At 40.8% G+C, this 24,381-nt stretch overlaps 3 protein-coding genes across 5 annotated transcripts in view; all 3 read right to left on the reverse strand.

Moving 5' to 3' along the window:
- LOC131446220 (myocyte-specific enhancer factor 2C-like) overlaps positions 1-10,819 on the reverse strand; it is a 30,227-nt gene extending 19,408 nt beyond the window's left edge. For 2 of the 3 annotated variants that reach the window (XM_058617334.1, XM_058617332.1), the window contains exons 1-2: positions 10,617-10,819; positions 7,224-7,318 (exon numbers count right to left, since the gene is read on the reverse strand). The gene's annotated coding sequence lies outside the window, so the exon portion shown is untranslated. Of the gene's footprint in view, positions 1-6,808; positions 7,127-7,223; positions 7,319-10,616 lie in introns of those variants that run through there. The other variant, XM_058617333.1, reaches the window with a different exon arrangement.
- A 7,047-nt stretch (positions 10,820-17,866) lies between these two features.
- Positions 17,867-19,458, reverse strand: LOC131446468 (heme-binding protein 2-like). Its single transcript, XM_058617703.1, has 7 exons — positions 19,442-19,458; positions 19,274-19,333; positions 19,061-19,115; positions 18,846-18,963; positions 18,487-18,617; positions 18,185-18,357; positions 17,867-18,082 (listed from the first exon to the last, which is right to left on the reverse strand). Coding segments are annotated over exons 1-7 (618 nt in total). The 5' UTR covers positions 19,444-19,458; the 3' UTR covers positions 17,867-18,003.
- Positions 19,459-22,335: 2,877 nt separating this feature from the next.
- LOC131446464 (heme-binding protein 2-like) lies at positions 22,336-23,992 on the reverse strand. The gene is made up of 7 exons (XM_058617698.1): positions 23,910-23,992; positions 23,742-23,801; positions 23,530-23,584; positions 23,315-23,432; positions 22,956-23,086; positions 22,654-22,826; positions 22,336-22,551 (listed from the first exon to the last, which is right to left on the reverse strand). Coding segments are annotated over exons 1-7 (618 nt in total). The 5' UTR covers positions 23,912-23,992; the 3' UTR covers positions 22,336-22,472.
- Between the last annotated feature and the right edge of the window lie 389 nt (positions 23,993-24,381).

Below are 24,381 nucleotides of genomic sequence, written 5' to 3' on the forward strand. Positions count from 1 at the left end.
GACATGCCAAACCTCAGGCTATACGAGAAAGACAAATAAACTTAAGGTGGAATTAAATCTCTGTGGGCTGTGTGCGAGTAAGAGTGCACGGTTGATAGTGAGATATTTTCTTTAGGCACTCAGTTTCTTGGCTTGAAGTGGGAAATTGTGTGTAATACTCTGAAGGACATGTACAGGACTACCAGTGCATGCAATGTGTGTATACATGTGTGTGTGTGTGTGCCATGTGACCCACTCCCTCCTGAAGTGGAGCTTAAGAGATTGGGTCACTGAGTTAACTGGATGCTCACGCACGCTGAGACAGACACATCCAAACGCAAAAGACAGATTTTCTTGGCAGCCTTCTGCCGTCATCGCAGCAGGGCGGAGAGAGAAAAGGTGTGCTCACTTTGAGGAGGTGCCAGCCCTCGGGCACATGGGATGACATGAAGAATGAAACAGGGATTTGACGTCACGAGATGACGGAGGTATGCTCTCTGAACAAAGGATAGATGACTGTGGTTCTCACTTCATGTCTTCAAAGGTTGGAATTTGGTTTAATCTGGCTCATCTCTTAATTACTCTGCCAGGGCTGCCCTTTGCCACCCATTCTGTTCATAACTTATGGACAGCCATGGGGTGGATGATGTGGTCCTCTTAGCTTCATCAAACCACAACCTTCGTAAGATCAGCACCTCCAAGTCTGAGGCCATGGTTCCATGCTGGAAAAGGGTTGATTGCCCACTTTGATTGGGGAGAGGTCCTGTCTCAAGTGCAGGAGTTTGGATATCTTGAGGATTCATGGGGGGGAGGAAGGAGCGGGATCGGGGGCAGCATCTGCAACGATGCGGACACTCAAACAGTCTGTTTAGGGAGCTCAGCCGGAAGGCGATGCTCTCGTTTTACCTGTTGATCTACGTTCCAACCTTCACCTATGGTCATGAGCTTTGGGTAGTGACCGAAAGAACAAGATTAGGTATCCAGGCAGTCAAAATCAAAATGAGTTTCCTCTGCAGCGTAGCTGGGCTCAGCCTTTGGAGATATGGTGAAGAGTTCGGACATCCAATGTAGGTCTTAATATTTTTGACATAAGCTAATTGAAAATAACAAAGGACATGTTATGTCCCCCCAACAGGACAGAAATAACTGAAAAATGTCTCTGAAACAGACTTCTGAGGGACAATTATTCTCTTCTGTTCAGGTTTGCTGCCCTCTCTCTCCCTGTCAGTATCCTCATTGGATGTTTCACACACACACACACACACACAAGGTCTATTTAGCGTTGGAACGGTGTTGAGCGCCACCCTCCACTGGAAAACTAGCAAGACTATCAAAATGGACCGAGAGGGATAAAATCGATTTCCTCACTTGCAATTTGGCGCCCCTCAATGAGCGCAATGATGTCTTTCCCAGCAGGCTAAAGTTGCTAAAGTTGCTAAAGTTAGACCCGCAATGGGGCAGTGCAATTAATTTATGTGCACTGTAGCGGAGAGTGGGACGGGGGACAATGAGCGGGCTGGACACAACGCAACGCCAGTGAGGTAAAAGTGTCCTTTCTGAATTATTTGCATCAGAGACGCAGGGGTAGCAACGTCACTGTGACTGACATATTAACACAACAGCTGCAACCACTTAATCTGACACAGCCACTATTTACATTCAAACACGAATGGTCCTGACTCATTTATTTATTTATACTACACTATAAGATGTCAAGAACAGGTGTGGACCCTGGGTCAATCTGATTCAAGCTTCTTTTACCTTTACATCATAAAAAAAAGGAAGACTTGGGGGTTTCTCTATCACAAAGATCTAAAAAATTAAGTTGATTAATTAATTAATCAATAAGAAAATAAGCAACATATCATCAATGTTAATCATCAATGCTCGTGGTTAAAAAATAACCACGAGCTGCAGATCTGCACGGCATAATTCTCCCACACCCATCACAATTATTTTTCCATCCTCTTCTTTGACACAAGGAATGTGTGAATGTGATGACAGCTTCTGTCATGTGAAGATAAATGATGTTTTTGCCACAACAACCACCCACTCTGATTAATTGAAGGAGAGCAGAGATACTATCAAAATCACATGCAGCGAGCAGAAACATGCAATCCAGAGAGAGTTACATGAATATCTGCAGCCTGTGAAGACTACAGTAACCGACTGCTGACCGGTGCTGCTCTGCTTGTGTGTTGCTGTTGTTTTCTGCAAAACCATGAAGGAAATGTGTTGGTTTATCTGAAAGTTTGACACTGTGATGGGCAGATGATCATCCACGTATGTTGGATCTTGGTAAAGATCTTGGTAAGAATCTTTCCACTGATGACGTCACAAAAAACTAAAACAAAATCCCTATCTGTTGAATGTCAAAAATCTGATTTTGTATGTGTAATCTGGATCGGACCAGATTCTGATCCAGATGTGTATAACTCAGCAACATCTTAACACAGGGGTGTCAAACTCAAATGACCTGAGGGCCAATGAACGTCTAATCTGGTCAAGAGGGGGACGACACAGTAGCAGGTGGGCAATATGAGCTAAAACTTATATCAAAATATTCCATACAGAATTTCAATGTAAATGTGCATGTTGGAACGATGTGTACTTCAGTATAATGACATATTTATGATGCAAAATAAATCTGTGAATATCAAAAACAGAGAAATAAATCTAAAACTAAGTCAATAATTACATGGACAACTGTAACGCTTACAGTATATATATGTAATAAATAATGTAATTTAATGTTGAAGGCAATACATTTAATACTGTGATAATTACAAGTGACTGTCTCACCATTACTATTACAACAAATACTGCTAGCAAACGTATTTAGTATTAAATTGTGTTTAAACACATGATATTAGGTGGTGGGCCGCATGTAATTGATGGGGGGCCACATATGGCCCACGGGCTGCCAGTTTGACACCACTGTCTTAACAGATCAGGATGATAATCGCTATAAACAGTTATAACTTGATAAAAATGTGAACGTTTCAGGCGTCAGGATGTAAAACCACGTTGTTTTACAAAGCGTTTAAGTCTTGGCCGAGGTCTGTGCTCTCTGAGTGTTCTTGTTTTTAAACACTTTCACAGCGTTTCCTCAGTCTAAAGCTAAATAAAGGAGCTGTAAAGCCTCAACATTTTCAAGGACTGTTACACCGACCTCACTTGAAGAAAACAGCACCAGCACCAATGTGGTTTAAATTTAGAGAGCTCACAGATGACGCACACTCAGCACGCTGGAGTAGAGCGACTTTTAGGCCAAACGGAGACGTAAGCGATGAGGGAAACATTGCACTTTACAAATCAACTTAAGTGTTTGTGTGTGCTGGAACTGAAGATGGGATTTAATGCAATTTGATCTTTTCTTGGATGACAGCAAACCTCCACCCTACACAGACACACACTCACGAATCTTCCGACTATTTATAGCCTCAGTGTAAATCAGAAGGACTCCAAAAATAAAGGATTGAACTTCTTACCTCAAACAACAATACAACTGGTTTCTGGTTCACAGACAGAAAGAGAAACAGCTACGCAGAGGAAAAGATGGATATCAGCCATCCGTCACTGTCCTCAGCTGCTCTCTCTTACTTTCTTTTTTTCTCTGGCCTTGCCAATTATTTTCCAACAAGCTGAGCCTCAGAGACTGTACGAATGAGTGTGTGTGTGTCTGTCAGTGGTGAGCGAAGCACTCAGATACTTAGAACACGCAAGTAAAAGTACCAAGAACATCAAACAAGTACAGTCCTGTACTCAAGTACCTACTGTAATACTATCAGGAATAAGTACTGTAAGGGATAGTCCAGTTTTTCCAGTGTAGTATGACACAGTACTGACACAGCGTCAGATCAAATCTATGCAGGTGTACACCGCCTTACACAATAATACATTTGTGGCTTTATATTTCACTGTGCATTTCTGACAAGGGAGTGACGTTTGTAAACCTGGAACTAATCTGTGTTTTTAGCTTGCAACAACTCAGGAGCTGAGGAGTCTACGGCTGCCTCATTTTTAAGTAAATCTGAATGACAAAAAGTCAAAAAGTTCTTTTGTTAATAAAGTTAAATAAAATAAATACTGACACTCATAACTACATTCAGTTATTTATAAAAATAGATAAATAGCATTTTGATAACAATAATAATAATAAATCTAGGACTGCACGCAGTCATGATAGGGCCATCGCGGGAGTGCAGCAGTTCCCTGACCTCACTTTTTGAATCCGCAAAACCTTTCCGACAACCTTTCGCCTTTGATGTGTCTAGCTCATTTACGTAGCGTGTAAAAAGCGTCAAAATTCCAAATGCCTGTTGAGTTGAGGCCACGGCTATGTGCAACTTTTTGTTTGTCTCGGTCTATAACACCTTCCCACCAAGTTTCGGGAAATTCGCTGGAACTCAATGTTTTTTTATGTTGGTACGATAAATGTCCTCGGACGAGTTCGCTCATTTACGTAGGGTGCATCTCACCAAAATGGACAACGACATTCAAAATGGCCGACTTCCTGTTGAGTTGAGGCCATGGTTACTATCGACTTTTTTGGTCATCTTTGTCTATAATATCCTTCCACCAACTTTGGGGAAATTTGGTGGGACTCAATTTTGCCTCTGTTTTCACCTTAGGGGGCGCTATAGAGCCAACTATGCCAATATCACATTTTCGCCAGACCTGACCCCAAAAACCACGGATATAACAATAATCTGAAGGATAACAATAGGTTCCTCGCAAGAAACTGCCAGTTCATGGCTCGGGCCCTAATTTAGAATAATACAATTAACTTAAATAGGTTTTAAAGGGATAAATCCGGTTTTCTGACACGTAGTCAGTGCTGACCCACTTAATAGACCATTCACACCATTCATGTTCCTGAACTCCTCGTCTACTGCTGCTTGGTCTGGCAAATGTGTGTTGCTTTTTTAAATCAGGAAGAAGGATTTCAAACATAGCGGTCACAAAGTTAAAACATTCAAACGTATGAAGTGACGCATCGTAGTAGACGTAGTTTAATTTGTGTAAGTGGATCAACCACTTCTGTGTGCTGTGATGTAAAATAGCTGATCTTCTCTCTGGACTTTAGCGCAGGGTGTTTACAGAGCTACACACAACTTCTGTTTCCAGTCATGAAGGGCTGACTAACCGCCAGATGAGGGTGAGTCCATTTCTCAGCACACTCTCAGTGCACATGGTGAAATAAGCACCAACTGTGTGTCATAAAACTCATAACAGGTGCATTTAATAGGAATATTATTATTAAGACAAAAAGAGCTGTACTATCTCATGGGAGAGTACATTCATTCACCTGGAAATGCAGAATTCACCGGGTTCTAAATGAACGAGTGATCTGAATAAAAGCTAATTGATGATTTTTAAACACATGTAAACAACTATACAACTACAGTTGAGTGTTGGGATGTGTGAGACAAGTCTCTTAAGTATCTGATCAACTTTAAACAAAAACACTGGCTGGACGACTGCTCTGAGTTCCCTGTAAGGACTTGTATGCAGACACCGGTAACCTGATCTTTTACATGCAGTTTGGTTCGGGACACCCCTCTATAAACAGTGAATGAGTCACTTTGTGGCACCAACACCACATGCTCAGCATACTGTGTGTGAGTGACTGATGTCAAATCCTGGGCCATCACAGGAGGTTTGGACCAATCACAGAGCAGTCACTACTCGGCATACATGTCCCCGTGATAGATTTGTAACTCCAGCACTGACAACGCCGGAATATGCTGCATCATCAGAGAACGCCAGACTTTCAGAGATGGAAAGATTCTGTCGCATATGAAACGAGTTCATCTGTCGACACCAAAGAAAAGAGCTCATCCAGTCAAGGAAGCTCAAAACAGAGAGCTGCCACCCCGAAACATGAGTATTTCAACAATCTTTGGATGAAATTCAACAACAAAATTGCAATACACATAGAAAACTGTCAGACATTGTCACTCCCACTGTTGTGTACGTGTCTGACCTCTGACCTCTGACCTGCTCTCCAGCTGTGATTGTAATAAGTGAGTGAAGAAGGGTTTCCTGCCAATAATATGAACATGTCAGGTCCAAAACACAACACTATGTGAACTGTGTCCTATGGACATGAAGCTGAAGGAGAGGATGCGTTTGAATAAAAACATGTCTCACACACACTAACTGAGGCTAGAGGACGCAGCAACTTCAGTTATCTCTGCTGCTCCCAGGGGTTTTTCATGAGTGTAAGCAGCCATTTAGTCTACTGAAATGGTAAAAAGGTTTGTATAGAGTTATAGTCTTGATGACCACTCAAAGCTCGTCTTTCATACTCATTCACACGCTGCCAGAACAGAGCAGTGAACACAACAGTGAACAGAGCTGTTGACGGATCGAGTGCACGCAACAGCAGCAGCTGAACAGAGCGTCAAGTGACACACTGTGCATGAAGTGAATTGATTTCATTTGGTTTCCCTCTGCAGTTGCGTAGTTATCGCTCAACATATTTTGAAAATATACACATTTTTACTGAAATTTAGTTTGGTGTGTGAACGCCGATAAATCTTAATTCTGTAAATTTGTTTGAGGACCCATGAAATTCTCCTGTGACCTCTCTGTGGGTCCAAACCCAGTGTTTGGGAAACAATAGTCTAAACTATTAGTACATGAGCAGCATAAAAATTAACTACTGATTTCAATTTTAATGTAGCATAAAGGACTGGTCACGTTTAATATTTAATATGGGGCCCAGTGACCCCCCAAACTCCCGTGAAACGCCTCTGGAAGATGGTCAAGCGGTTCCTCCAATCCACACACACACACACACACACACAGGGTCAGCTCTTACCGGGTGGTGTAAAAAAGAAGCGCCTCTTCGCTCCTTCATGTGACACTAAAGTTCCCGGCTGTTTCCTCCGGTATCTGCCGTGAGAGAGGAGCTGCGCGGCGGTCAGACAACCGAGCCGCGAGCCGGAGCCTCCACAAAAACTAACTACAACCGAACTGAAGACGAAAGACAGCGACACGCACGCGAGCGTGGAAGTTTACTTGTGCCCGAGCTGAAGACGCGGTGTCCGGTGTAACGAGAGGAGGAAACTCCCAGTGTCCCAGGGTTCCGTCCTGTTGTGTATCAGTCAAGTGTCATGTCAACACAAGTCCGCACGTCCCGCCATCCCTGTCTGTCTCTGTCTTTCCGTCTGTCTCTCCCTCTCGCTGTCTCTGTCTGTCTGCCTGTCTGTCTGTCAAACACACAGAGCACTCACCTCTGGTCAGTCCTGCGCGTCCTCTCGTCTCCGTCCAGCGGTTCAGTTCAGTCCATCAACGAGTCTCCAATCCTGGACCACGCGCGCGCCAGCACCTGTGAGTCAGGAGGCGGCAACATCATATGCACACACGCGCGCGCACACACAAACACACACACACACACACACACAGGGGGCGAAACCCGTTAATAAACAGAGGACAGGAAGGAATTGTGTTTGACAAAGAGTTAAATAAGAAGTGAGACGAAGTGTTGGAGGACAAATGTAAAGTATAGTGAAGTTTTCAACAGGTTTACGTTGAAGCTTCATGTTTACGTCTCTGCTGCCCCTCAGTGGAAAGAATTAGAAGTTCACCCTAGAAATTCATGATCCTAGATTATACTGTATATATATTATGGTAGATTAAATAGATCATATTGTAGATTTAATAGATGATATAGATTATATAGTAGATTAAATATACTATGACATGTACTTTGTACTAAAAAAGTGATTATAGATTATATATATATAGTAGATTCAATAGATTATATAGTAGATTCAATAGATTATATAGTAGATTGTATAGTTTATAAAGTAGATTAAATAGATCATATAGTATATTAAATAGATTGTATAGTAGAGTAAATGGATTATATAGTAGATTAAATAAACATGTAACAGATTATATAGTAGATTAAATAGATCATGTAACAGATTATATTGTAGATTACATTTCAATTCAAGATTATGAAATGCACTTAGTATTAAAAAAGTGAGGAGACGGTGGTCTTGAGGTGAAATATGACACTGAGTTGCAGCTGTGTGAGGCGCTCGCAGTGGTTCACGCCCTGCATATAAAGTAATGGAGAGAGATGACGAGTGTGGGACAAGCAGCCCTGCGGTGGTTGGACAGGAAGGTGGATTAAGAAAACCAATGGCAACATTTGAAAGTGGTAACCTGTGTTGGACCAGAGAGGCAGTAGATAAACCCATTTTTACCACAACATGAATCATTTCAATACTTAACACTGAAGATCTGCACCGGCTCAGAAATCAACATTACAGGTTAACACACTGGTTTACAACTGTGAGTGTGGTTTAGACTTTAAGATAATCCTTAATTAACTCACAACACTGACGTTTACCACTTTGCCACCTGTGAGCATTATAACTTCAAAAGTAAAGCAGTGGTTTTGATCATGATTTCTGGGTGTGCCGTTACAGCACTAAGGCTTCAGTTTTAGTGGAGATCCAGGAACACATGTGGAATCATAATTTTGTTAACCTTGTGAGACTAGGTGATGTTAAAAATGGCAGTATTATTTTGAAATATTGACACAAAAACCTAATAATTCTATAAATCTCATCTGATCTACTTGCAAATGAACAGTTGGACCACTAATGCAAATTAAAGTGATGTATAAGTACATCATACTAACCCTAACCTGCAATAATCACTATGTTTACTTTTGCAATAGAAGCATTCAGGTGTGTTTATTTGACATAATACAGCCCCAGCACGCCTCGCCGCGACACGGCCCGGCTCGACTCTACATGATCTGGTATGGTTTTCCATTACTATAGCTCCTCCTCAATGTGGGCGGAGTCATCACAGCACAGCTGCATGAATCTGTGGTGACGTGACGTTTCCTATGTGACGCAAACACAAACTAGTGACTTGTAAAGCAGTTGTTTTGGGCGTCACTGAATCATTAGAATCATTTGTTCACAGAATGGTTCGGTGCTTTCTGCACGAGCGGAGCACAGACTCCGTCTGACACAGTCACTGAACTGAAATACCACTGAACGTGAACGATTGTCAGCTTTCACCAGTGCTGCCGCTAAATACACCAGACTCCTCTGTTAAATATTGATATTTTAAACATTGTCTTTGCTTAATGTTGGACATTAATGCATGTTTTCAGGATTTTTAACTGAGCTTTTTAACTGAGCTTCAGTTGGACATTGGTAACCGGTAACAGGTTCTATCACTGATGGAAAAGCCAAGAAAAAACGTGCCGAGACTGGGTGGTGAAAAAGCACCATAAATGAACTGAAACACATGCAGCGGCAATACAGTAGCAAAATAACTGTTTAACAAAAATTATGAATTAACTACTTTCATCAAAAAAAGCCATGCCCTGCTACATTCATCTTCTAACAACAATTGTCAATGTCTCAAATCACACAGCTGACATTTTCCTCTGGAATTGAAAGAGTGGAAGAGTCCAGTTTCTACCACCAGAGCCAAGAAAGCACATGTGAGCACAGCCTCAGTCACATGCTGTGCTCGGGTTTCTGCTCTGCATGGTAAACATATTTCACCAGGTTATAATGTGCTTCTCACCAACACTCTATGATCATGTGTTGGACAAACTGCTTTAAAAGTCTGACTTTTGAGATTAAATGTCCACACAGCCGTTGTTGCTCCCATGAAAATCGCATTATTATCCACCAGGTGATGTTTTGGGTCCAAGCCCGTCTTGGGTAATAAAGATATCTTTCTTCTACAGACGCATTTATGTTCATCCTGCCCAGAAGCCAGTGTTTATTAAAACTGAATATCAGTGGTAAAGATGACGCCATAGTGAACAGTCACTGTCATGTGTCAGTCTCACTGAGCTGTTAGCACCTGTTGTCCTCGGTACAGAAGAATACTGCATTCACCTAAAATGCTTCAAACCAAGGCATGTTTTTAAAAAGCTCTGAAAGATCTTTGTCTGTAACAATGAACCTTATTGTTATTGTACTTCAATTAATCTGTCGATAGAAACCATTTACCATCACCCTCTTTAGTTTCTCATCAAAGCTTCAAAATAAAGCTGCAAAGATATTGAAGACTGAATACTGGCAGCAGTGAGTCTGTACAGGACAGTCAGCGCTGACTAACTGCCACTTCCTCACACATCCCTGAACTATCACTTCAAAAGGATTAAATCATCTCTCGTTTAGTTTGGTAATCCAGTATTTCTCAGGCTGACCACAAACAGCTGAGCATTTAGAGCAACTGGTGAATAAGGAGTGAACACGGTTCAGGGATCTTTCCCTCAAGATGAGTTTCAGATAAAACAACACAGAATAAAGTATACAATTAAGAGATGGTAGATGTAAATAAATACATAATAACAATAATATACAATCACATAAAAGTCATTATGAAAGAGTTATAATTATGATGACAATGTAGTCTCTAAATGTTATATTATGAATGCATGGATACAATAATATCAATAAAGTTGAGATGAAAAACACAAAAAGTCAGTAAAAAATTATGTCGTAAAAGTGGCATTAATGTCGAGCGCCTTATTAAAGCGTGTTTTAATAAGAGAGAAACATTCCATCTGATCTCACACCAGACAGGAGGCTGTGTCCTTCTCTGATCTCCATGTTTTTCTCATCTCATCCACTCACCGGTATATTCTTCTGCTTCTGTCTTCACCTGGAAGGTTCCCCAACAGCTCCAGCTGTGGCTCTGCTCAGTCAGTCCCTTGTATCAAACAAGAAAAAGCTGGAAAAATATAAAAAAGACAGAAAAAGAAAGAAATGCTGTTAAGCCAGACCAGCTGGCTTAGAAAACAAGGGGGACCCAAAACTGGGCTGTGTTTGGATCTGAGTTCTTTCTGCACTGAGCAGAGGTAGATCACAGTGAGCAGACCCTGAGGCTCAAGCCCCGCCCCCTTCCCTTCCCTCCCATCAACACACACACACACACACACACTCTTGTACAGCTGCATTAATCTCATAGACATAATACATTTCCTTTATCTTAACTTTATCCATCACAAATCAATGCTGAACCCTGAACCTAACCTCAGTCTAACCCTAAACCCAAACCCAAACCCAACCTTAAACCAGGTCTTAACCAAGCCTCCAGAATCACAATTTGGCTAATGTCATGTTGAGGTTTTGCAGCCAGTAGTTCAGAGGCTTCACCTGGACGACTGGACGATCACACTAGAGTTTGCTATGACATCGTTTTCTACTGAAGAAGATCTGGAACTAGGGTTTGAGACTATAAACACCTCAGGAACTCTGTTCAGGTTCCATATGCAGTCAATGGCTTTAGCCCATAAACATCATGTAGCATCTCTGGAACAATTGAATCATTTCAAAAAAGAAGTTTAATCTAAACTTAAAGGTTGGGAAAATTCTCCAAATTTCATTGGCGAGCCGTTAAAAAAACCAAAACTGATTTATAAGTAAATCAGAATTCCTTTCTTCAGGAATGCCCTCTGAACTCTGAACATAGGCCAGTTAGGATTCCAAGGTGGCTGCCGCCGCACAAACCCTGCTACTTTCACCGTTAGTACCACTTGTGTTGTATTTGTTTTACAGAATACCAGGTCCACCAACAACAGCTAACAACGGCTAACAACAGCTAACAATCGCTAATAACTGCTAACATCGGCTAACAATGGCTAATAACAGCTAACAACGGCTAATAGCGGCTAACAATGGCTAATAACGGCTAACAATGACTAACAATGGGTAGCCTGAAATACCTTCCAAGGTAAATGGAACTCAGCATTAGTTCTGAGCCGAACCAGTTCTGCCTCATTAGGACCAGGTTTTGGTCTCAGTGAGGACTACTGGTCCTGACAGGGTCAGCGTTTATGTCTGTTCATACCCTGTGACCTCCTGTGTCCGAGCTGACAGAGTGGAGGTGCGGACTCATCACCTGCTCCTGTCATTGACTTTATATTTAGCTCTGAGGTATCAGTGAAGCTGCTGCCCGTGTGTGTGTGTGTGAGAAATGTGTTGCTGACACTCAGGCCTCTGCAGGCCTCGGTCTAAGAGCCCAGGATTACAGCTCCAAAGACTGTCGGCTCTACACATTACAGACCGAGAGAAAGAGAGAGATCAAACCTGCGAGCGTGTCCCACATACTGTCTCAGCCCAGCGAGCATCTGCTTGGCTGAGGATTAGCCTCAGCTGTCCACTCCTGTCAGCTCACAGAGGCGTGCCTCACTTTGATGCTCATCTATGATTCTGTCAGATACCAAAACGTGGCTGAATCGCTGAAAACACGCCCACTGGTGACCGGGTTAAAGGTCACGACGACGAATCACTCCTTCAAACACGTCACACAATGCAAGACAACAAAGTTGTCCTGCTCACATCTCATCGAACAGTTTTACAACAGTTAACGTTTAGAGAAATAGAGCTGATCATTAAGGTTATACAGCATGAAATAATCGTTGCTGTCATTGTGATTACTGTAGAAAAAGAAGATTTTCCCACAGTTTGACACCAATTGCAGGACATTGTTATTTTGTGGTGCAGATAACCAGCGATAGATATCAATGCATGGGCACTTCAGGGGCCAATCAGATGTCCGGGCTCAGTTCACAATGAACTGACTTTAAAAATCCCAGACCTGATGGATGTGAACTTGTTCTCCAGGGTTTTACTGCTTCTCCATCCATGGCCGTTTCCTCTGACTCCGACTTATTTATCATTATTCATATACGCAGTCGAGTCACATAGAAACTGAAATTCTATAAGACATGGTTGACAAGACAATAATAACTTTGCATTAGCAATTTTAACACATTTTGTTTGCTGGGTAACAAAAGACCAAAGTCCACAGAGGAAATCAGTGAGCTGCTGGTCTACTGCTGCCTCGTGTGGTCACTTTGTGTCACTGAGGTCAAGAGTAGAAACAAACTCCATGTTCACTTTTGCAGAACAGCAAAATAAAGCAAATATACACTCTGAAACCAATAAATACTCTAAAAGCTGCCACCACTTCAGTATTTTCACAAAGTTTACTGCTATAACAATTCTGATTGTGTGTGTGTGTGTGTGTTGCAGAAATAATAAGCTCAGTGTTAAGAGAACCAGATGTTTTACAGTGTGGACGTATAAATGAACTCTCATTCTCTGTGACTCAGTTGCCTGTGGACAGATCTTGGATGTGTCTCTTGAGACCACGTATGATTAGATTTGTCGTCCCCGTTTTTTTTAATTCAAATACGCAGTGACATTGTTAACGTGCAGTGGTTTCACATAAATGAACTTAAGACACAAAAAACTAAAACTGCAGCGGATCACACGACATCAGCGTTGGATGTGTCCTGAGGAGATCTGAGGACACGATCAGGACCAGACCTCGGGACAGATGTTAATACCAGGCCTGAACGAGGTCGGACAATAATAGCTCACCTCATAAAATGGACACCTGCCTTAATCCAAGAGTCTGTCAGCCATTTTATATCACTGTTAGACGTCACGCAGCCCTGTGTCGTTGTCATAGAGAAAGTCACAGGACGTGTTTATCAACTGCTGCTTTCAATCACAAGTTCAATAGTGTTCTTTTGTGATTTTGCTGTGTGAAATCTTTCACTTGGATTTCCCTAAGTGACACAGATTGGTTGTCTTACACACACACACACACACACACACACACACACACACACACACACACAGTGGCTAGAAGGTTTTCATAAAGGAGAGAGAGAGAAAACCAGAGTTAATAGATTTGGTATTTTGATTATGGACACCACAAGGTTTCTAAGTTCTTCTCCAGGGAAAAACCCACAGATTGGTCAAAGGAGATTTTAGGGTTTTATGTGTATATGTATGAGGTTTTAAATATTTTACCAAACAAATGACTGGGTATTAACAGAAATTAATGTAAATCAGCTGCTACAAGAGGCCCAAATGTGCTCTTGTCACAATGTATATTGTGTTTTGGGTCATGATATGTTATATGATAAATGCAAAAGTGGGTCCTCGTATAGAAAGTTTAGAGCCGTTAAACATATGGTACTGAAACCAAAGCTGGGTTGTTTTTGTTTTTTATCATAAAGAAATGTTTTCCTCTAGCAACAAGAAAGAGAATTGTCCAGCGATTCACACACAGGCAGCTTCATCTCGTCTTCTGGACTCTGTTCATCGTCACGCTGCAATACACTGTAGAACAAATGCTGGGTTGGTTGTCTCTTAACCAGAGGAGTAAAAGACATATGCTTATATATATACATACATATTTTTACTATCAAGGCATTGTTAGGTAAACTTCCTCTGTATCACATCAGTTACTCCAGCACCTTTTTTCTTTTAAATGTTCAAACTGATTTCTCCTTCTATGAACCATGGACATGGAATGAGCAGTAAAATAAGATGCTGTTGTTTTACATTTAACCTCTTTGGTTTATAAAGCAGATTGCTACTTCATCTGCACTTTATTATTATTATTATTATAATATCGCTCCTTTTTACTCTGCTTTCATGACCTCCTTTTAACTTTTATATTATCTTGTGAGTTTGACGTCTCTGTAACATTCTGGTACTTTCTATGCTGCTGATCTGGATCAAGACTCCCTGGAAGAAGAGATCTTGTGTCTCGTGTTTGCTAAATAAAGGACAAGGTTTTCTTTGATGACGCCAAATAAAGCCATTAGGGTGACGTAACGAAGATCATTTCGTTACTTGTATACTTTGCACATGTGGGTCATCATGTTCTTAATAACTGGAAGGTACATTAATAACAGCACTTGAGTCACAGTAGCACTTTATTTGCCAAAGTTTGCACAGTTCGTACAGATATTTACATTACATTAATTATTATTGATTGAATACTTATGGAGTTATTGATTCGACCGTGTGACCGCAGGTGATTGTGTGTCTTCGGGCAGGTGCGGCGCTCGGCTCCGTCTGTAAGAGAGTAGCGCGGGGTTGAGCTCCGACGGAAACATGTGTCATTGAAATGATAACAGTGTGAAGCACGTGCACAGTTTATGGTTCAATATCGTGTGGAAGAAGTGTGAACGCTGCACGTGTACGAAGGTGTTTGTGTTAACACTTACCTGTCCGGTCCTGTGTCTGCGCCAGTGTGCGCGGCCAAAGGATTCCCCGGGGGCACGGGCACCGTGATAAACGTTCCGGAAGAGACCGGTTTGGTAGTTCTGTTTATTTATTGTAAAGATATTTAATCGGTTTATCGATATAATTTCTTTTATCTCATAATTTTGACTTTTTATCTCATAATTTCGACTTTTTTATCTCATAATTTCGAATTTTTTATCTCTTAATTTTGACTTTTTATCTCATAATTTTGACTTTTTTATCTCATAATTCTGACTTTTTATCTCACAATTTCGACTTTTTTTAATCTCATAATTATGACTTTTTATCTCATAATTTCGATATATTTAGATGATATTTTTATGATCAAGTTTTATCTCTCTTTTTTTTTCTGGCGAAAATGGGCTTCCATACATATCAGTAACAAAAGAGCAATGAAGATTAGGTGCTAAAGGTAAAAGGGAAAATCGTCACTTGGTAAAATAACCATTTGATAATATTTTAAGTTTACCTCATTAGTGGAAGAGTCCAGTCATAGTTAATTGGTAGCACAGTAGATAAGGTGCCATTTTACCATCTGTCTGTGCTGCTGGTTGAACCTATGACTCTCACCATAATTTTCATCTGTTGAGCAACAGATGAAATTATTATAAGTGAAGTAATAAAAAAAAAGTGAAATGGGGAAACCTGAGCAGTTCTAAGACTTTTCTTCGGCATCATCCAGCCGTTCACCGGTCGCCTTTCACAGGTGAACAAATAAGAATCACAGTTTTTAGTTTTCACTGTCAGAGAAGCTCCACCACAGTGCAGCACAGGCGCAGTGAAGCTGGAATGTCCAGGAGATAAAGTTCCCGTGAAAGCCATGAGCATGTGTAAACCAATCCATCCTCACCCGAGTGCCAAGCATTGTCCACAATCCACAGTGTGTCTCGAGGCATTCCCTTCCTCGAGTCTGTGTCCTCTCCTCTCATATGTCTTCTTCATGAGGACAGTGATGGCCACTGCTTTGACTTCACGTCATTCTTTCAATCAGGAGAGGAACAGAAATGAACGTATAACAGAAGTGGAACAGTGAGACAACTTTGGGACGGTGATGGAGAATAGAAAACACTCATCCATAAGTAGTTTACATTTTTTAACTTTGGGGAAATATTTGTGCGACACAGCGACGCAAAAACCACCTCAGTGTAGAGATTCTGCTCTTGTTCAGAGACCAGATCGGAACACCGTCCTCTCAAGTAAAAACCACCTGCTCCGGTGTAACTGGAACCCTGGTTGCTGTGGACAGAGACCAGCTGATGAACAGCTGATCTGTCTGTCTGTCTGTCTGTCTGTCTGTCTGCTTGACAGCCACAGAAAATATCAGCAACAATTGGGAGTGTGAATGTTCAGTATGTGTGGAGAGTGTTCACAATTAAAATCTGTCCCCCCACCACACACAAACACACACACACACAAACCGCATAGTAATATACACTGATGTACAGATTTGTCTGATGTCAATGGCTGCCAGCCGTAACACAAAGAAATAAAGACTTTAGCCATGTAACAAAAGTCTCACCTCATTCAATTCAATTTTATCTGTATAGCGCTGAATCACAACAAACATTATCTCAAGTCTCTGCACACAGACAAGATCATCGAGAGCAGAGAAACCCAACAATTCACACAGTGAACAAACACTAGGGGCAGTGGAGAGGAAGAAACCTCCCTTTTAACAGAAGAAGAAATCTGTGACAGAACCAGACTCAAACATGTGCAGCAACTGCCTCGACCGGTTGGGGTGAAAGGAAAAAGGGGGGACAGGTGGGGGAGAGACAGAAGAAAGAGACCAGGGGCCCGTTTCAGAAAGCAGGTTTAGTGAAAACTCTGAGTTAGTTAACCCTGAGATGAGGGAAACTCTGGTTTTTGGGTTTCACAAAGCCAGTTCAGCTTAACTCTTAGTCAGTTACCCTGGCAACATACTCTCGCTGGCAGATTTTCTTTAACAAACCCTGAGTTTCTTCTCCCCTCCTGCTGAGCCTGTCCGTCTCATTTCCTCATTGTAACCCAGTGTTTGGTTTCATGCAAAGTACTTATTAAAGCATTTCATGAAATGTACACAACTATAAGTTCATTTAACTTTGTTAATTGATAAAAATGAATTGACTTAATTAAATAGGAACCAGTTAAAAACTTTTAGATAGGCATTAATACGGTAGCCGACAGGGGCAAACGCACTGCAACGACACAAAACACAAACGCTGCGGATTCCCAAAACACCAGCAAGTCCCAAAACACTGACAAGTCCCAAAACACCAGCAAGTCCCAAAACACTGACACGTCCTAAAACACCAGCAAGTCCCAAAACACTGACATGTCCTAAAACACCAGCAAGTCCCAGAACACTGACAAGTCCCAAAACACCAGCAAGTCCTAAAACACCAGCAAGTCCCAAAACACAGACAAGTCCCAAAACACAGACAAGTCCCAAAACACCAGCAAGTCCCAAAACACCGACAAGTCCCAAAACACCAGCAAGTCCCAACACACTGACAAGTCCCAAAACACTGACAAGTCCCAAAACACCGACAAGTCCCAAAACACCAGCAAGTCTCAAAACACCAGCAATATGAGACCATGGGTCCCTGTTAGATTAGATTAGAACAACAAAATAAGTTCTGGTCATGTCTCCCTTTCCATAGCGGTCAATTTGAGCGTATGCATTATAAATGATGTAACATATTTTTTGATACTGTCCCCGCCCCTTGAAGACATCACTGCGACTACTGCTAGTTTATTTATTTATGCTAATCATCAATGTCTATATGAATCAACCTATCTATAGGATCAGCCAAGAACAACAACAGAAATGTGCTGAGAAAAACTTTATTGAATGCAACACAAATCCATCAAAGGTGGTTTAAAGTCTTCATAACTCATATCAGACACGGAAGACCAGCTACATCTCTGTATTTACGTGGTCAATGCCCACAGCACAATATTCAACTTAAAAAGACGGTAGTCCAAACGGGTTCATCGGCGCAAGAAACCACAGCTCATTTGCCCCTTGAGAAGACGCGAGAGGACTGTAAGAGATGCACACAAAAATGAAATCAGTACATATTCAAGTTTTCATTTTAAAGTGAATTTCTCTGATCATCACTAAGAAAATGAAGAGGTTTGCTTACTTGAAGAACACAGCATAGGCTGCTTCTGTCTCAATTTCACCAATTAAGTCCATGATCGATTGAAGAGCCAAGCCGTCACTGATCATTTTCCCAATGTCAAACATGTTGTTGTTGTTGTTGAACTCCGAACTCAGCGCTAACACTGTCATGGCCGTTGCGTCAGTGAGGAACAGCTGTAAGTCAACGTTAGTTATCCACAGAGCTCATGGTAGACGCCACAGAATCACTTCACACACGTGAAGGAACTGATGATCAAATGAAGGTAAATGCCATGTTCTTGCCATTTTTGTGCTATAGCTTACCGAATCATCAACAGGAGCGGGAGGTACTGGAAATAAAGACGGCAGCAAGAAACTCCACATGATTGCACTTTCCAGAGAACTGTTGTCAGGTATTGTCATGATCAGAGGAGATACCATGTCAAATGTTGCTCCTAAAGGTAGACATGAGGAAAACACAAGACATTTAACAATGCACATGCAAATCAGATATAATATGTGCAGTCTTTATGATTTCAACATCCACTCATGTAACCAAAGTAACCAAAGTGGGATCTGATCACAACTAGGTACAGTAATAAACCTTTTCTTTTTAAAGCAACTGGGAATTTGAGATGCAACTAAAGGACTTCATTTTTGGAGAATGAATCAATTACACAAACCATCAGCGTTGGCACCGTTGAAATACTCCATTAATTGTTGGATTGAGGCCTCAACATCACCATCACCGAACATGGATGAATTAGTGGAAACCCAAAATGCAGGATTGTACTGACGGACCTGCAGGACACAAGCAAATGTGTTGAAGTGGGATTTGGAAGTTTGTGACTTCCCTGAAAGGTGAAAAAACTGTTCTCTTTTGCCAAGAGACACTCACCTCATAATTGTCATTTGTAGAAAGCAGATCATACATCCAATTTTGAGCAGGGTCTCTGTGAAATGATTAATTAAAAGCCATTTAGCTGATAAGTATGAGTCGTTTTAAGGTTAAGTCATTTTTCTAATGACCACACTTGTATTTTACACCATCTCCAACGTAGCAATCTGCTTAATAAATGAGGAAAAGTAAGATTAAATGTGGGTTTCTTACATTTCTTGGGCCTGAGCTGTCAGTGCCAGCAGAAAGACAACAAGTCCTGAAACGAACATCCTGGGACACACATGTAGAGTTTTCATTTAGCAAAGTAGATTTAGTTCATTCACTGAGACAAGAGAATCATCACAAAAGAATTATACTTGAATTATAACATGTACTTACATCTTGACTGAGGATTGTGTTCGGTGAATCCCAAAAGTGTGAATGTCCAGAGTGGTCCAACACGGCTATTTATTCCATTGGTGGCTGTTTGTGGGACAACAGACCACTCCCTGAGCCAATAACACAAATCACACCATGGGCTGTCAAAGCCAATAAGAAACAAATTTAAACAACCAAACAAACATTGTCATCTATGTTGTTCAATAAATATTTATTTACAGTGTATGTAGACTTAACTGCTCGGCTGAACAAACACTGTTCAACAGTAAAACACCAATAAAACGTGACACATGTCATCACTGACTCAGAACTGTCTTGTCTAAACTTATAACTGGATAAAATAGTTCTATTTCTGCTCCTACTACACAGTCACTGAAATGCTGTCAAAGCACATTAAGATTTCGTCTGCAGTGAGATTCAAAAAGTTACTTCTAAACTGAGTAGAATGGGTTGGGTAGAATGTGTCTAATTTTCCTCATGTTCTGCAGGTGGAGGAAGGCTGTTCTCAGTAAAGTATGGTAGAGTTACTGATATAATCCGACACATTTAAAGGGCAATAAGTCAATTTTATATTTTGTTCAAACTTCAATAAAGATCTGGGAGAATGATCTAAGTCTGGATTTGGATGAAAACACCCAGAGAGAATACACGACCCATTCACAAGTAACAAAATTAAGAGGCACATTTCCTATTAAATGATATGTTTTTGTAAAGAAGATAAAAGAAGATACAATTATTTCATTTTTGTTTGTCAATTTATATAGATATACAAAGTTTATTCTTATTATTATTCAAATTCACAACTTGATAAATAGGCAACAGTGGATGACACAGGTCTTGCACTAAGCTGCACTTTATATTTATCATACCACCTCCCCTCTTTCCCCCTGTACATACATTTCCCTGCACTGTTTACCTGCAATGTCTTATCTTGTTTTCTGTTCTGTTCATTTCTATTTTTCTATTTTTAATTTTTTTTCTTTTTTTTTTCTACAAGGGCTTTTATTTTATTTAGGACATTTCAATGTGTGCTGAGAGTCTTGGGAGGAAATTATGTTATCTTTATTTAATTATGTTAATGTTATGCTTGCATAATAACAATAAAGAATCTTGAATCTTGAAACAGATCACGATACATACAATCTAGGATTAGAATTGGGTTTAAGTTAAAGTTAGGCATTTAGTTGTGATGGTTAAAGTTAGAGTAAGGGGAGGGGCCGAGGTGTTAAACTGGCAAACCACATGTGCGGCTACATACTGCCCCCAATCGATTACATGCAACCCTGAGCAACAGCAGCATCTACTGACTTTGATCTCCACTAAAGCAAGTAGGCTATATGTATGTGTGTGTGTGTGTGTGTGTGTGTGTGTATGGGTATCTTTGTGAGGACCGTACACTAAACCATAGGGACATAGGACATTTTGGGAAAGTGAGGACATTTCAGCTAGTCCTCATGTTCTGTTGAGGATTTAGACTTGGTTTTAGGATTAGAACTGAGTTAAGGTTATGGGTAGGCATTTAGTTGTGATAGTTAAGGTTGGGGTATGGCTTTGGGATGCACCTGGCTTGTGTGTGTTCACTCCTGGTGTGTAATAATCCAGGCAAGTTTCTGATACTGATAAAGCCAAAATAATACCACTAATAAAATAGCTTTGTTGTTTACACTGGCTTTAGGCTTCAGCACACTGATCCAGTATTAGCTCAGTTTAAATGCTGCAGGTAAGGGGAGGAGCTAGTAAGCATATTGACACTGCTCTGTCTTTGACTGACCACTCTACTTTTGCCCTGCATCTACTCGGTTTAGTAATCAGTTAAAATAACAAACAGAGCAGTTCACATAGCAGTGATAGTCAGGGGATAAGAGAGTATATCAACTGTTTTAATCACTTTTGGCTGAAATAAGGAAATGACAGTGATAATAATCATTTGCTGGATGTGAATGTGGTTAGTTTAGGTTCAGTAAAGTCACTGCTTTTCTTTGGACACAAAGTCACACAAAACCAGCTGAGCTGGATTTTCCATATGTCATGAAACACATCATAGCTCCGTGGACCTGCTCTAGTAGCAGTGGTGGGCTGTCAGGGCCAGCAGGGCCTTCTCTGCTGGCCCTGACAATATCAAAAAAGTTTTTTTTTTATCGTTATTATTATTATTATTATTATTATTTTTAATAATCAAATTAATGTGTGTCTGAATGTGTCTGAATTCAATTATTTTCTCAGCATGTTATGATTATATTTCCAGAAAGAATATGGTTATTTTTTGTGAAGCTGAGCTGGATTTTCCTGGATGTCATTAAACGCATCATAGCTCCGTGGACCTGCTCTAGTAGTATTGCTGGCCTTTCGTTGAAGCTGCCATTTCCTATTTGGTTATAACTTTGACTGACGTGTGTCGTCAGCCAATCAAAATGTGATGCATAGTGACAGAACGCCCCAGGCCCAGCGATGTGTCTGGCGCTAGCCCCCGCTGTTGTCATCAGCGAGTTTGAACCTTTGGCAGGTTTTGACTTTATTAAATAGGAATCAGTTAAAAACTTTTAGATAGGCATTAATATGTTGGCCGACAGGGGCAAACTCACTGCAATGACCCAAAACACAAACGCTGCGGATTCCCAAAACACCAGCAAGTCCCAAAACACCAGCAACATGAGACCATGGGTCCCTGCTAGATTAGATTAGAACAACAAAGAAAGTTCTGGTCATGTCTCCCTTTAAGTCCATAGCGCTCAATTTGAGCGTATGCATTTTAAATGATATAACATATTTTTTGATACTGTCCCCGCCCCTTGAAGACATCACTGCGACTACTGCTAGTTTATTTATTTATGCTAATCATCAATGTCTATATGAATCAACCTATCTATAGGATCAGTCAAGAACAACAACAGAAATGTGCTGAGAAAAACTTTATTGAATGCAACACAAATCCATCAAAGGTGGTTTAAAGTCTTCATAACTCATATCAGACACGGAAGACCAGCTACATCTCTGTATTTACGTGGTCAATGCCCACAGCACAATATTCAACTTAAAAAGACGGTAGTCCAAACGGGTTCATCGGCGCAAGAAACCACAGCTCATTTGCCCCTTGAGAAGACGCGAGAGGACTGTAAGAGATGCACACAAAAATAGAATCAGTACATATTCAAGTTTTCATTTTAAAGTGAATTTCTCTGATCATCACTAAGAAAGTGAAGAGGTTTGCTTACTTGAAGAACACAGCATAGGCTGCTTCTGTCTCAATTTCACCAATTAAGTCCATGATCGATTGAAGAGCCAAGCCGTCACTGATCATTTTCCCAATGTCAAACATGTTGTTGTTGTTGTTGAACTCCGAACTCAGCGCTAACACTGTCATGGCCGTTGCGTCAGTGAGGAACAGCTGTAAGTCAACGTTAGTTATCCACAGAGCTCATGGTAGACGTCACAGAATCACTTCACACACGTGAAGGAACTGATGATCAAATGAAGGTAAATGCCATGTTCTTGCCATTTTTGTGCTATAGCTTACCGAATCATCAACAGGAGCGGGAGGTACTGGAAATAAAGACGGCAGCAAGAAACTCCACATGATTGCACTTTCCAGAGAACTGTTGTCAGGTATTGTCATGATCAGAGGAGATACCATGTCAAATGTTGCTCCTAAAGGTAGACATGAGGAAAACACAAGACATTTAACAATGCACATGCAAATCAGATATAATATGTGCAGTCTTTATGATTTCAACATCCACTCATGTAACCAAAGTAACCAAAGTGGGATCTGATCACAACTAGGTACAGTAATAAACCTTTTCTTTTTAAAGCAACTGTGAACTTGAGATGCAACTAAAGGACTTCATTTTTGGAGAATGAATCAATTACACAAACCATCAGCGTTGGCACCGTTGAAATACTCCATTAATTGTTGGATTGAGGCCTCAACATCACCATCACCGAACATGGATGAATTAGTGGAAACCCAAAATGCAGGATTGTACTGACGGACCTGCAGGACACAAGCAAATGTGTTGAAGTGGGATTTGGAAGTTTGTGACTTCCCTGAAAGGTGAAAAAACCGTTCTCTTTTGCCAAGAGACACTCACCTCATAATTGTCATTTGTAGAAAGCAGATCATACATCCAATTTTGAGCAGGGTCTCTGTGAAATGATTGATAAAAAGCCATTTAGCTGATATATATGAGTCGTTTTAAGGTTAAGTCATTTTTCTAATGACCACACTTGTATTTTACACCATCTCCAACATAGCAATCTGCTTAATAAATGAGGAAAGTAAGATTAAATGTGGGTTTCTTACACTTCTTGGGCCTGAGCTGTCAGTGCCAGCAGAAAGACAACAAGTCCTGAAACGAACATCCTGGGACACACATGTAGAGTTTTCATTTAGCAAAGTAGATTTAGTTCATTCACTGAGACAAGAGAATCATCACAAAAGAATTATACTTGAATTATAACATGTACTTACATCTTGACTGAGGATTGTGTTCGGTGAATCCCAAAAGTGTGAATGTCCAGAGTGGTCCAACACGGCTATTTATTCCATTGGTGGCTGTTTGTGGGACAACAGACCACTCCCTGAGCCAATAACACAAATCACACCATGGGCTGTCGAAGCCAATAAGAAACAAATTTAAACAACCAAACAAACATTGTCATCTATGTTGTTCAATAAATATTTATTTACAGTGTATGTAGACTTAACTGCTCGGCTGAGTAAAACGTGACACATGTCATCACTGACTCAGAACTGTCTTGTCTAAACTTATAACTTGATAAAATAGTTCTATTTCTGCTCCTGGGCCCGCTTCAGAAAGCAGGTTCAACAAACTCTGAGTTGAAACCTTAACTCTAGGTTGACCAACTCTGAGCTGTCAAACTCTGAGTTTTCGGTTAAGAACAGCTGATCAGCATTAGTTCAATCAACTCTGAGTATGTTC

This window comes from Solea solea, chromosome 19 (assembly GCF_958295425.1).
Source record: "Solea solea chromosome 19, fSolSol10.1, whole genome shotgun sequence".
Lineage (NCBI taxonomy): Eukaryota > Metazoa > Chordata > Actinopteri > Pleuronectiformes > Soleidae > Solea > Solea solea.

Coding starts and splice junctions, on each gene's coding strand:
- LOC131446468 (XM_058617703.1), bottom strand. Junction 19,116..19,273: donor ACAGCTCAGGCCCAAGAAAT/GTAAGAAACCCA, acceptor ATCATTTCACAG/AGACCCTGCTCAAAATTGGA. Junction 18,083..18,184: donor GCCTATGCTGTGTTCTTCAA/GTAAGCAAACCT, acceptor CATCTCTTACAG/TCCTCTCGCGTCTTCTCAAG.
- LOC131446464 (XM_058617698.1), bottom strand. Junction 23,585..23,741: donor ACAGCTCAGGCCCAAGAAGT/GTAAGAAACCCA, acceptor ATCATTTCACAG/AGACCCTGCTCAAAATTGGA. Junction 22,827..22,955: donor CCGCTCCTGTTGATGATTCG/GTAAGCTATAGC, acceptor GTTGACTTACAG/CTGTTCCTCACTGACGCAAC.